Raw genomic sequence first — 15,329 nt, 5'->3', positions numbered from 1 at the left:
AAGGATTTTCCAAAAGGGACGGGGGTTCCTTCCGTCACTTTGCCATCTTTTCTTGCCTTTGATGTTCTTTTCTATAGGATTACTGGATCAAAAGGGGGGAGGGATGACCCCCTACAATCCCCCTTGAGCCCACAACTGGAAAAAGAATTTTGTTTCTGAGTTCTAAGGTAGTGAGTTACTACGCTATTGAATGCAATGACAGTTTCTCCTTCGCGTTTGCAGTTTCATCATAACTATATCAGTTTTTTTTTTATTTTATAGAAATTAATATTCCTCATTTGATTTATCACAAAATACGAATGTAATTTGTTTCACAGTAGTAACGAATATATCTCCCACATTTTTTAGTAAAACACAATTGTTCTTGTTTGTATGCAATATTATTTTTAACTTTGTGCATTTCAAATAATTTGTTCTATAATTTATTTCATCTATACAATCTTCGTCCCGATTACCTGAAAGTTAGAAAAGTGACCTTATAGAACAAAAAAAATTAAAGAAATATTAAGTGTACTAATATTTTCGTAATAACTACAATATTAACCCATTAGTGCCCAGTGCCCACATTTGTTGGTGCCTGTTGGCAGTTATTGATCATGCCCACAAACTATGTAAATAAAAATTGATCGTGAAATTGTTGGTATTATCAGTTACGAGTTGGCAACAGTGATCTGCAGTAGCGTTATCAAATTGAACGTTGCATTCGTTTTGGCGCGAGCTATTGTTGAAGTACGTTGTAGTTGATAAGTCTACGAGCATGGCGAGTTCCAGAAGGTAAGTTATTTTCTCATTGTTTTTAAACAGGTCTACCTATTATTTGTTAGGGTCATTTTAAACTACTATGATCTATGTTTATTATTATAAAGTAAAAGGTTCTTTGAACTTCATAGCATAGTAACAGTAAGGGTTTAATTTTTACTGCCCACTTTTGTTGGCACTGAGCACAAGAGGGTGGGTGAACTTCTACAGCAGTTTTCGTAGCTATTTTTTTTAACATTGAGCCGTAGACCTATATTTCACATGAATTGTATTTTACACAAAAAATATTGGTTGCAAAAGGAACATAGAATATTTACTACATCGCATTTATAAATTATATACCAAAACGATTGAAGTTTATGAGTTTTCTTCATTGCGGAAACGGATTTCCTTTGTATATATTTTGTTACATAGCCATCGGATTTTTTCTAAATGGAAGGGCATAAAAGGTAGGCTTGGAAATACTGTCATTTAATGCCTCCTTGCCATTCGTTCTTTTCAAGTTGAATGAAATTTTGTTTATATCTAATGGTATCAGATAAATACAAGCATTTATTTCATTTATTTTTCTTTCCAGGCTAAATGTTGAAGAAATCGCAGCTCTTCTTGAAGAGGATGACGTACTTCATGCGGATGATTCAACCACCTGAAAGTGCATTGGCCAGCGATGAGGATAGCGCTTCTCAAGAAGATTTTAATATCACACATTTATCTGGTAATCAGCTTCGAGGTGGAACCATACCAGGGGGCCTCAACAGGTAATACTATTCCTGAACTTGGAGTAGGTGGTTCTGTTGTTACGAAACTGGTCAACAAAATGCCACCTGATACTACATATTGCCTGTACATGGACAATTTCTTTACGTCCCTCAGATTGTTTGACTCCTTACTTGAAAAAGGGCACATACACATCCGCATGAAGTACGTGATGCAGTTGGTACAATCGAGTAAATCGAGTTGAAAAGGCACCTCTCATTAATTCCAAAGTGTTCAAGAAGGAAATCCGTGGTTCGTATAACCAGGTCACGGGCACAAAATCTGCAAAAACTTTGGTGCAATACAATGAAAACAACGTTGTAACTGTAGCATCGACGAGCTGTGGTGTGCATCCATTGGGGAAAAGTAAAAGATGGTGTCGAGCAGAAACGAAGCACATTTTTATAGATCAGCCAGCTTGCATTGCGAGGTACAACACTTACATGGGTGGAATAGACCAAATGGATCAGAACATATCTACTTAGCGCATCACAATTCGAAACCGAAAAATTGGTACTGGCAGCTCATTGCTTATTTTTTAAATGTTACAATGAATAATGCTTGGCAGCTGTACAGATTAACACCCATTGGACACCAGCAAAGTCTAGATCTTTTCGCATTCACTCGCTTTGTAGTTCAGAATTATTTGGCTAGGTACACACAAGAGCGTCCAAGGCAGTCAGGAGTATCCACAACTGGGAAGATACGAGTTGACGATAATATTCGACTAGATAGTGCTCTTCACATCTTACAAACCAACAAAACACAAATACGATGTGAGAGAGTGCAAGAAGAATACTTGGAAAAAGTGCAGAAAGTGCAACGTGGGATGTCACATCAAATGTTTTGAACGGTTTCACAGTCACAAATAAACTTTTGAAAAATCGAAGAGATACTTTTCTAAATCCAGAAATTTGCATTATAAATTTATTTGAAGCTCATGTAGACGAAATATTTTGGGAGTATTACTAAGAAAATAATCTACCATTATATATACAAGGAGATATTATGTAAATTCTAGTATACTTCAGTGCATAAAATGTTCAACAGACCAACTGTACTTTCATAAATTTAGAACCTTTGCATTATAAATTACTTTAAAGCTCTTGTAGAAGAGTGACTTATTATAATTGCTCTATCATAATAAATATCAGGAGATCCATTAGTGCCCAGTGCCCACATTTGTGGGCAAGTAAACACCCCACCCATTAGTGCCCAGTGCCCACATTTGTGGGCCCCCCTCCACTCTTTAACAAGTAAAGATATCACATCGAAACTGAAGTTATGCATAATATCTGACCCTCAATAGCCTTATATTCAAGTATAAAACAGATGTCTGAAGAAAAAAAATTCTGGGCACTAATGGGTTAATAACAATTCAAGTCGCTTGCTTAATGAGTATTAGCTTTTGTTTAGTTAGTCTTTAAGTCCACTTTCTTCACATGAAGGCTAATCGGGACTGGACGTACAGTTTAAAGTAAGACCCGAACAACTATGTGCCTCCACCTTATGTCGAACTACACCCAACTGGTCGTCTTTTCACCAAGAGGCCAGTCAATCTACAGGAAACTTAATGCATTTGTGTTTCCAAATACACTCTTCCCAAGAATGAATTAATATCATTTGTGTACTTCAATAAAAATGAAGATGCAGAACCACTTTTCTCGGACACCTTTTACAAAGGTGACCTCAAACCGTTGTCCTAAAGATCTTGGCAATTGGGTTCATACAGGCCCCCGCTACCTTTCTTTGCAAGCTCTTCACCCTTCAGTCGAAGGTCACACCAGGGGAGGTATTTCTGACAACTTTCACTTTTCCTTTCCCTTCACCAAGGAGCAGGAAATCCTTCTTGCATTCTGTTTTGCAAAGGTAAATGTGCTTCGCATACAAAACAGATTCATATTATACGTTAAGGCCTAGGGCAACAATATCTTGTAACCCCCTTCATATATGTGGAGCATTTATATTTTTGTCATATAGCGTTACTTTTCTGATGCTTTTGGCTAATTGTAACGGTATGGATGAGTGAAGATGTGTTCAAATTGATGAACGAAAGAAAAACAATTCCAGGTCGGGTCTCGAACGGAGGAACGTTGGTAAGGAAATTAAATGTCACCCACTGAATGGCTCAGCCATCGATCCAGTCACACCTATTTAAAATTTCCTTTGCAACTTTTAGGCTAAATTATGTCTGACGGTTAGTTGCATTTATTATATTATCATCATATTATCGTTATCTCATACATTTGTGACCTACCCTCAGAACAAATAATCGGATTGATCAAAGGTAGCCAAGTGGCACTAGCAACATTTCTACGTTGTAACAATTCCATGGAAAGTTAATGGGATTGTTACAATCTAGAAGTGTCCGCGACTGTACCTTTATACACCATTCGTTATAAACTGGTAAAGTGTAAATTGCATAGAGTTAGGAATATTCTGTTGTTGAGCCGGTCTGTCTCGTATTGCCACACGATAATCAAACTTGATAATTTATGAACTTTTTACAGAACAGCCGACGCCAAGAAGGCCAACATTGTGCACATCTGTTATGCATTACACGTGATTCTCAACTCTTACCTGTACTGTGTTAAGGTAGCTGATTATTCTTTTAAGTGTTAAATACTTGAAAGGGGGCTCCAAAACTCAAGTAGGAGATGAAGCCCAATGCCCTAGAAACCAATAATAAGTTGTATGCCCCCCTTCTGTCTTACAGGTTGGTCAATTGGTTGATTTGGTGTTTTAAATCCACTTTATGCAGAGTAAGGCTAATCGGGACTGGACCTAGAGTTTAAAGTGGGATCCGAACCACTATGTGCCTCCACCGGGTATCGAACCCGGGACACCTTGATTACACAGTGATATATGGGGGAAAAATATCATCGTTAAAATTATGTTTAAGAGTATCGACGTGCACCAACATAATTCCGCGCTCCTGTGATAACTTTCGAGGTTCAGGTCTTTCCAATAGACTTCCTTGTTGGGTGACACGTGAACAGCGAATCGAGTCCCATCGCCGTTCTATTTCCTTCTGTAGATTATAATTGACGTTGTGATGCTGAGACAGCACGGGCAATCCAATCTCAAGCATTGAAGTCACAAGATTGCTGTCGTATATTTGTTACTATTAGTATTAGTTGACGAATGTGGCTTCTTCTTTGAATATTTGACTTTCTAAGCGATGGTAGGTTTTTGGTGCTGAATCGCTTCGCACCTCGAAGCTCAAAATAGTAGTCTTTAATATCTTTTAAATAATCCTCCAAAATTGTATTTTTTTCAATGCATGAATGTGTAGGCTAATTGTTTTTGTTTAGAATTGTATGAAGCACAAAAATACAAAAGATCGTGTATTATATATTTTTCCGCATGAAGAATCCTCCCTTCCCCAAGAAAGAACCATGACTTCGCCACTGCGTGAAGCAAAATAAAATATCCCGAATGTCCTCATACAGTTATTTCGATATGTATTTTAATTCTTGTGCAAGTTTGTGTGTGTTGGGGTCGGAGTCTAACTATTGTGCGTCCGTTTGTCCTATCTACTATCAACAATGATATGTACAATATGGGATTCTCAATAAATTTCTTCTTTTCTCTAAGGGGCTTCACAATATTTTACTTGCGCGGAATGGGGGGGGGGGGGGAGTGGGACACAGAAACTTACTATAAGCACAGAGCTGTGTGCTATAAGTCACTGAAGCATAATTCATCCGATTGATAACGGTAGCGATACCGGGAATTTTCGTCTAATCATATCCTGATTCTAGTCTGACGAGATGGCTAAATTATTCTCATCTGTCGAGGGAAATTATTAACTGAAATTATCTGAGATCAGAATTTCCTGTGAGTTAGACAGCAAATGATGCCTGTGAATGGAACCAACAACTATATATAAACCATGCTTGATTCATTGAATTGTTTTAAGTCCACTTTATGCAGAGTAAGGCTAATCGGGACTGGACCTAGAGTTTAAAGTGGGATCTGAACCACTATTTGCGTCCACCGGGTATCGAACCTGGGACCCCTTGATTACAAGGTTACGATGCAACCACTGCACCATACGATGCAACCTTGTTAAACCATAAAATAAGTTAGACACCCTACATTCTAGTTAAACTCGAGTCCCCATTTGTCTTGTATTTTTGGTTATTTTATTTTAATTTTCTTTACATTAGCCAACTGCTGTGATCTTAGCTCGCGTTAATTCAAAGAAAACCCTTAAAATTTTTCAACGCCATCTCCTGGTGGGGACTTGCGGACCTCCTGGAGAGAAACAAGGTAAGGCGCTGTGCGCTCTCCCTAACGAGGAGTATCAGAACTACCAGGAGTGCTCAGAAAACTACCGGTGCTCAGTCAAGCGTGGTGAAGGGTGACGGCCATAAGCGGGATTGCTCTGGATATAAAATTACTTACTCTGTGGTGAAACACACCTATTGAATCGGAACATTAAAGTACTTCTTACATAATCACAAAACACACAGTTGTGCACAATATTGTTGCTGAATAAATGGAAACTTCAAATTTTGCATGATAATTATTAATAATACTCAGCGAAAGTGTCATGTCGCATTTTGCAGATCCTGCGAAAAACCAAAACTCCCGAAAAGTATCATCCGCCAGTCAGAACCAGTGAACATAATAGAACTGATGCTTTCCGATACCGATACATAGGCATCCGCTCAGCCCAAATATAAGGGTTATTATAAATGATGGACCCATTTTCAAAACGTCATAGGTAGGGAAGTACAGATCCAAATTGAACAAGCTATATGCCAATGGAAAGCGGAAGGTTCAAAGTTTCTGGCGGGCAGCGGCCGGCGGGCTGTGGTGGTTGCAGAATCGGCCGGTAGAGTTCGCGAGAGGACCGTCTCTGTCTGTCATAACAGCAGATATGCTTACGCCTGTGTGGAACGAGTTTGGCTACCGCGTCGATGTTTGCCGTGCAGCCAATGGTGGCCACATTGAACATTTATAACAGTTACAAAAATTGTGGTAACAAACTTTGAACTGTCCTCTTTCCATTGGTATATAGTTTGTTCACTTTGGATTTGTACCTCAATAAATATGATGTTTTGAAAATGGGTCCATCATTTATAATAACCCTGTATAATTACACAATAAATATATAAAAATTAGTTATATGTAAATATATTACATATATATTCACTGCAACCACCAACATTCCAAACCACGATCTGCCACTGCTTGCTTTGCTATCCTACACCTGGTACACGTGATCTGCATAGTTCATACTTTTGAAAGTACCATGCACTGCCCTCTTCCATTTGTATATTTTGAATTTTCATGCTAGGCTCGAGAGAAAAAGAATAGTTGCCATGATTTATTCTCCAACCAGCATATAAATAGTGTGTGTTTACATTGTTTTCAAATTCTAGAAACTTGTACTTTTTTTCTTTCAGAAGAGATATAAGGCTTACCAGTATTTTAGAACTTAGGAAAACTGTTGAGGATAAATGTCATCTTGGATTGCGTACCATTCTAAAAAATCACACTTTTGTTGGTTGCGCGAAGAGAGAGTATTCCCTGATCCAGCACGAAACAAAGCTATACCTGTGCAACACAACTCGGTTAAGGTGAGAAACTAAAATTGTTACTGTGGTGGTAGTTACATCAATAAGTTTTAAAGTTTTGTATCACATATTATTTGTCTTCATATGTGGCGATGAAAGCCTGGTGGTTCTGTTTATTACACCATATTTGTGTCTAGCATATTTACATGTGTGTTTGACTATGTGTAAGTAAGTAAAGTTCCATGAAGTAAAACTCTCCACATGTGTTGTTCTTCTTTGTCATTGTTTGAAAGATACATTTGGACACATTGTAATCTGCGCTAGAAGTAAATTAACCTTGCTAGTTGTGATCAGTAAATGGACAATGTGATTATATGAGCCACTTAACCCTTAGATGCCGAGGCTGATTTTCCAGGTATTTGCACGTTTGTGCGTGTTTTCAGCGGGAAATTTGAAAGTATGCTTGCTTCAAAATGAAATTTTATATTTCCGGGACTAAGAACGTTAGAGGTACAAATGATACCTCGTTGTGTTCAGTGTACTTTGGGCTATAATCCTGATGGGAAAAAATAAATATTCCGTAATCAGTTAGAAGAAGAAGAAAAAGGGAAAGTACCTATTTTTTTTTTTACACAAAATTTGAAATTCATCGGACCCCCAAGCAGACTACACCAGGATGTGAATCTGCAAAAGGTACCTGCATAACGCATGGTATGTTTGCCATTGATGTGGAAAAATGTACACACTTATTGCTAATACTTTCGGAGAAAAATGTTTTTTCAATGCAGTAACACCAAGAGTGTTTTCAGCAGGAAATTTGAAATTCTTCATGCTTCTAATGAAATTTTATATTTCCGGAACTAAGAACGTTAGAGGTACAAATGATTTTGTTCAGTATACTATGGGCTATAATCCTGATGGGGAAAAAAATCCGTAATCAGTTAGAAGAAAAAAGGGAAAGTAACTGTTTTTTACACGATTCTTTTACAGTAAAAAAAAGTATAAAAAACTTACGTGAGTGAGTATAATGGTTGCAGACGACGTTTCGTGAAGCTACGCTCCGACGCAACGCGCTGCATCGGAATCTGTGGAGTTCTCATTGAAGGGGGTGTAGCATTCGTACGCTACAGTAGTCATTCATTCTGTATGGTAATATGGGCACACCGTTCTTTTAGAATTATCTCTTAGCCTCATGGCATTTTTATCTTCATGTAATTTTAAATTCCATATCCAAACACCCTCTTTTACCTAATCCTGGATTTTTTACATATATGATTACTTTATGTACTGAAAAGAGACCTGAAGAAGCAGAGCGTAGCTTTGCGAAACATCGTCTGCAACCATTATACTCACTCACGTAAGTTTTTTATACTTTTTTTTACTGTAAAAGCATCTATTTAGTGAGTAAACGCACAGATTTCCAAAATGTACATTTTTTACACGATATTTGAAATTCATCGGATCAGGCTACGCCAGGATGTGGATTTCCAAAAGATACCCACATAATGCCTGGTATGTTTGCCATTGATGTGGAAAAAAATACTTTGAGAAAAATTATATTTTTCAATATAGAGCAAAAAAAATTGTTATCTTACCTGGCTGCCAGAAAAAATCACAATTTTTCAGACAATGTCCCCCCCCCCCCTCGAAATAGTAACAATGAAATTAAACTTTACTAATTGTTAATTACATACCTCTAGACTCATGCAGAACTCAAAACATGTATCTCCGATGATTATCCAAGTTACAATATGTTAAAAAAATAACATACTACGAGAAAAAGCTGCTTGTGACATCGGTGTCACAAACCATCCTTAACACATTGAGTCCCATCCTGAATATGGCGAGTGTTCCATGCATGTGCATAGTACGGGTAATATCACTTAAATGTTTGGAGTTAATATTCTGGGCCATGCACGTACTGAATGTTCCTAAGAGTTCTTTTGATATGCCTCTGCATTGTGCTGTACCCTGGTGGTGAAATTTTGAACCGTCTTCTCATTGAATGGAAAGCACATTCATTTCCTTGATTGCAGTACTGGGCCAATATTTTTAGTGCTTTATCATCACTCACAAACATGCACACTTGACCACGGGCGCCCATATGGGGCCAGGCGTGGCTCGAGCTCCCCTTCCTCGCTAATGGAATTTAGTATGCTAACATTACTTTTTATGTTGATGACAGAATCCATTTCAGTACACCTTACATATGGAATCTTGAAGAGCCCTCTCCCTGTGAAAACTCCCATGCACTTGAGCAGTGTGTTTACTTGAAATATCGAAATAAATTCAAAACTTATGTATTTACTTGCACACCGCTTGTGTTTCATTCGAAGGCCCGTCCTTTAAGGGTTAAATGTCATGTACACCTGGAACCTGTACTCATTATACACTGCACTTTAAACTCATTTCTTTTTCTTACATGATTCTCTCTTGTTTTTCAGTGAGGAACTGTTTTATGAAATTATGCTATATGATTTTGGAAACTTTGGATTAGTGAAATTTTCTGTAAGTATACAAAACTATAAGCATGATTAAAACTGCTACTGATAATTCCAGTATCTAGGTATATCATGGGGGTTCACAAACTCACAAATTTTCATTAATTTTGCACCAACACTGTGTCGTAGAAGAAAATTTTGTGTTTGAAACCCTAATATTCGTACTACCTCATGTAAACCTATGAATATTTTAAAGCAATGATGATAAATTGACATGATATAGTGATGGTGTGCATTACTTAAATATTTCGTAAAATTTAAAATTGTTAACTTTTCAAGCACCAGTATTAGTTAGGAAAAGCATTGGTATTAATTGAAATTGAATATTGATTCAGCCACATTAAAAATGTATGTTCATGGCAGTTATTTCCTGTATCCATGTAACATTAGTTGAATATATTATATAGAAATTTGTACTTAATGTTAAAATATGCATCCCCCAAAACAAACAAAACTAGTCACTCCCATCTTCTCTTCTGAGATTGTATTTTGCTGGTGTTGAGAATTTAAGAGATACAAGCCAAGAAGTGGCATCATGTATAATACTCTATATATACTAGGTATGGGCCGATATGAAATTTTGGCTGATACAGATAAAATACCGATATAAAATTTAACAATACCAATAACTGATATTCTACCAATCCAATATCAAATTAGAAATGGTCCTTGAAGAACCTAAAATGTTCATTGATCTCCTTAATAAATGTGTGTTTCAAGGTGACTGCAGTGCAATAGAAGTTGAATATTTAGACATTTACATTTTTAGAAAGTAGGGCATGAAGATTATCCACAAAAATTACAACAAAATGGCAGAATTTTGCACCAAATTATAAGATATTTATTGATATATCGGATCGGTAAAATAATCGGTAATTATACTGATAAACTGATACACCGATAGAGTACCGATTAATTGGTCCCATCCCTAGTATACTCAACTACCCCATACTCTCAAACAAGATTCACACCTGGATTTGCGGAAATCTACTTTTTTTTAGTGAACTTTATGCACATGTGGGCTAATAGGGATGGCCTAAAGTGTGAACCTGGAACCCATTGATTACAAGGCAACAGCATTGCCACTATGAAATTGGGGAGGCCTTTTATTATTAACTAGTGTTACAACAATTAACTTCAGGCCATTATCTTGGTATTACTTATGTTAAATTTTGTATTTCCACCTTGCACGGCATACCCTTAGTGAATGAAGGTGGTGAGCCTTTGAAATTAATCGGAAATAGCCATCCAATTGTGCAACGCAGAAATATGAAATTTAACGTTGGTAAAACTTAAACCGTGTTTACTGCATCCATTGTGAACTTATCTTGGTGTTTGTTTAGGGCAACATTAATGTTTAACTAACTAACTCTCTGGCCTTCTTGAACCCGAAGGTTCATGGCTGCAGCAACACAGGCCTTCCATCTGTCCCTATCCTGAGCAAGATCTATATACTCTTTTCCATCCCTACCAATTTCCTTTAGGTCCATCTCAACATTATCCCTCCATCATTGTCTTGGTCTTCCTACTGGTCTCTTAGCATCAGGTTTCCCAACAAGAATCCTGTAAACTCTTCTTTCCTCTCCCATTCGTGCCACATGGCCTGCCCACCTATGTCTTCTTGATTTAATCATTCTAATATTATCTGGACATGAATACAAATTACGTATGTACTTCTAAATTATGTAACCTTCTCCACTCACCTGTCTCCTCATCCCTTTGAGGCCCAAATATTTTTAAAACCTAAAAATGTGTTTCATTTTCTTTTTCAATGTGCAACATGATAATGGCTCATGGCAATGCCAATCCCCAGCATGGAGGATCAGAGAGAGAGTGTGAGTGAGTGTCTTGTCTTACTTCCTGCCTTCCATCTGCCTCTCACTCCTCCATTGCAGTTATCTTAATAGTACAAGTAAGAGATGGTCATTAAATCAACTTGCCCAATAATGTTATTCAGGTTGTTGTTATTGTTTTCAAGTATTGCATGAACATTTTCCACGCTATCTTCATGATGCAGCACAGTGACAGGACTTAGTTTGAAATGTTTGGATATGCTTGCTTGGAATTGAAAGATATGTTAGTTATAAATATATATCATTATTGTCATTTTCAGGAACCTATTCCCATATATGATGTGGCATTATTAGCTTTAAATTTAGAGGAAGCTGGTTGGACAGAATTTGATGGCACAAAAGAAGATTTAGCAGCATCAGTGGTTGAGCTTTTGAAAAGTAAAGCTTCCATGCTGGATGATTATTTCTCATTGGAAATTGATGCAGATGGAAACATTAGGAGCATTCCACTTCTTTTAGGTATGCACAAGTGTTTTGAAATTCATAAAATCTCTGAATAACATTTTGTGGGATATTTATATTGAATCCTCTTACAAAAAAAGTAAAATATGTGTTGGCACTAATGATTTTATGTGCAAATAGGGCCTCCTCGATGGCGCAGTGGTAGCGTCGTTGCCTTGTAATCAAGGGGTCCCAGGTTCGATACCCGGTGGAGGCACAAGTGGTTCGGATCCCACTTTAAACTGTAGGTCCAGTCCCGATTAGCCTTACTGTGCATAAAGTGGACTTAAAACAACATATCAATCAATTATGTGCAATTACTTGCAGTGGTGAACACTCCATATACAGGGTGTATCATAATAGGGTAAACAACTTTAAGAATTATTTCCATTGAACTATATGGAATACAACAATGATATTTGTTATGTATCAATCAGTAACACTTCAAGTTTCAATGAATGTCTATAAATGTTCAATGTGGTTTTCACCAGCTATATGACACACATCCCATCGAAATTCGAGTTCTTGCCGCACTTTTCCCAAGAACTCCTCCACCAAAGCAAGGGTGTTTCTTATCCCTTCCGTTAGCTCTTGCAAATTCTGTGGCGTAAGTGGCACATAGACTTTGTCTTTCACAAAGTCCCAAATGCAGAAGTCAAAGGGTGTAAGGTCGGGGGACCTGTGAAAGTTGTCATTTTCATGTTTTTTGTGCATGAAAACAAAACTTGAAGGTTTTCTCATTCTTATGCAACAAACTTCATTTTTGTGTGTCAAATAATTTTTTAAGAATAAACCTGATGAGTTGTTTACTCTATTATAATACATGCTGTACTCTGTCTAGGAAGGTGAGGGGGTAGGCTAGCCTTTACATGCTTGTCAATATAGATGGGCATGAAAAGAATCATACATATGTGCACACATACATACTTGAAAAATGACGGGGTGGGCAGGTGTTTTGTAGTTCAAGCTATCCCTGTTTTAAATGAAGTGTTTGTCACTGGTTACTTGTCCAGAATTGCAGATGCTTTATTTCCTATTGTATAGGGTGTAATGTAACTGTTTCTTCTGTGTTCAGTTAGGAAATCTGTTCTAATATTGGTTAGGATCTTTATTTGGAAGCATATTACATGTATCTACTTTATATAAAATTGGACTATGTAGGTGAGAAAATGAGGTTTCTTATGTCAGGGTGTCTACCGGTCAAGAAAGTCCAAGAAATGAACATGTAGATCAAGAAATTATGCTTGTGGTCAAGAATTTTTGCTATTTTTTTACAGTATTAAAATTACATTGTTATATATCAGTACTGGGATTTTATAAAATTGAATGTTTGGAAATCTAAAATTGTATTGAGGTGTGGTTAAGTTTTGTTCACTTTGTTTCTTAAGATTTACATTGAAGTTTTGTAAAAATATTAAATAAAGTAATGTGGCCACATTCCCCATCCAGGATGAAGTCTGAAGCATTAATAATAAAAGCAAGTCTAAGTCTCTTGTTAAAGTACAGCTTCAGTTTTCATCTTAACCAATCTTGTGGTAGAGGTTTTTTATTAAATAAAAATATCCATTTTCTTAATTTTGCAACTACACCTAAGTAGGGAGTGTTTAAATAAATGTTAAGAAAGAAGGGAAAAAAGGTCAAGGAAAAGTCATGAAAAAGTCAAGAATTTTTGATTTGTTATTTTGGTACAAATCAACTGTAATTAAAAAATACCAAAGCATCTACAACAAGGTAAATTGTGATATGTGCAATACCTCTGAAATATTTATCTGGTACAACTTTAGTATTATTATTATTATTACAATTTCTGAAATAAGTTCATTCTTATGTTTGAGAATTATACCAATTTTAGAATTATTGAGAAAGTACTTCCATGATAGTGTAGTGGCTAACAGTGTCTTATATTTTCAAAGGATCACAAGATTTGGTTCAGAGTGAAAGGGTAACCTCTTTGGAAGACACCCAATTGTCAAAGCTCTACTTCATGTTCTTAACACTATTGTTGCAGTCTAATGAGGCTGGGGCACCTGAACCCACGGCCACAATAATTATATGTGGATTGTTGTCTTGTGCTTTCCTTCTGTGCACTAAAGGGACCTATTTGACTTTGAGGTCGCAATTGCCCCACACGTGTACTGCACATGCGCAATGTTGACTGCCAATGGCAACAGGGGCTGGAACAAGAGGTATCCTAATGTGAGCTGGATGTACGGATACAAGATGTAGTCGAATGGCAAAGTCTACACCACAACAGTGCTAGTAGTGTTGACACCAAAACAAAGCAAACATTGCATTATACCTACAACAACAGTTGCCAAAGCTGACATTTCGGCAGAAAGAAATGCAGTGAGAAGGAAATGGTAGATGACATATTAGTGTTCTTGCAAGATACGTTAGTGGAATGTGAAGTATTGTATACTCTTGATTGTAATTACAATGTACACAGTGTGTTGAATGGTGACGACATGTACATAAGTGGAAGTAAAGTGCATATCAACAGTGACATAGAAACAGATGTCCAGCGGTGTAGTTCATCGTCCACGTTGGAGGCACAATTTTGGTCTCAAGTGAAGCGAATTTTTCATTTGTTGTTCATGGTACAAGTTAAAGGTGCATTTTAAACATTTTGTGAACTGTACCACATAATGTCCATAGAAGGTTGCTCTCTGCACCTCGAGTACATTTACCTCCCATCGTTCTCCTATGCACATGGTGAAGCATTAGCAGCTGCACCGGCCCCCGTGACAGAGTGGTTAGCACATCGTGCTACGATGCCAGGGGTCCCAGATTCGAATCCTTCCCTGGGCATGGATGTTTGTGAGTGTCCATTCATCAATTTCATCATATCATCACTCATCCCCATCTTCACAAATTAGCCAAAAGTGGCACAAGAAGCGAAGTAAAATAAAGCAAATCAATCAATTAATCACAGCTCTGTGATTTTGCTGTCATCATGTTTCCTGCTGTTGCTTTCCAATAGTCCTACTTAGACATTCAGGGTGGGGACAGACCTGGAAAACCAGGAAAAGTCAGGGAATTTGAGGTGTCAAAAAAAGTCATGGAAATGTCAGGGAATTTCGTCTTCATTGACCTTTTTTTTTATTATTTATTTAAAGATATCGTTATGGAACTCTGCACGGGAACAGGAAATTACGGTCATAAGTTTCGGCCTCAACTTTTAGGCTCCTTTTATGCGCAACACAACCACGGCGCCAGAAACCAGTGATGGCAGGAGGAGAGAGAGAGAGAGAGAGAGAGAAATTTCTCTCGCCCAGGCTTCTCGGCGGGAATTTTAATTCGAACACTCTTTTTGGAGGAAAATTGTTATAATTCGGGCACTATGGGAGCAATCTACTTCGGATAACTTTCGTTTTGCAACTAAAACATCAGCGCATACAACCGTGTACAATTCAGAATGCCGGACCGAAGAAGGTGGGTTTGGGGGCACAACCCCCGAATTTCAATGGAAAAAATATAAAAATCTGGAGTTT

General features: G+C 37.4%; 1 protein-coding gene across 2 annotated transcripts in view; it reads left to right on the top strand.

Annotated features, from left to right (window-relative positions):
• Mlh1 (DNA mismatch repair ATPase Mlh1) overlaps nt 1-15,329 on the top strand; it is a 74,246-nt gene that overhangs the window by 47,868 nt on the left and 11,049 nt on the right. For both annotated transcript variants that reach the window (XR_014443341.1, XM_083135222.1), the window contains exons 7-9: nt 6,933-7,106; nt 9,488-9,551; nt 11,658-11,856. Coding sequence is in view for 1 of the 2 variants with exons in the window: in XM_083135222.1 (XP_082991348.1) it covers nt 6,933-7,106; nt 9,488-9,551; nt 11,658-11,856 (437 nt within the window). In the remaining variant the exon portion in view is untranslated. The remainder of the gene's footprint in view (nt 1-6,932; nt 7,107-9,487; nt 9,552-11,657; nt 11,857-15,329) is intronic.

Source organism: Lepisma saccharinum, chromosome 14 (assembly GCF_977018435.1).
Source record: "Lepisma saccharinum chromosome 14, izLepSacc3.1, whole genome shotgun sequence".
Classification (NCBI taxonomy): domain Eukaryota; kingdom Metazoa; phylum Arthropoda; class Insecta; order Zygentoma; family Lepismatidae; genus Lepisma; species Lepisma saccharinum.
Note: the sequence above shows the minus strand (reverse complement) of the source record. Positions and strands in the feature narration are given on the sequence as shown.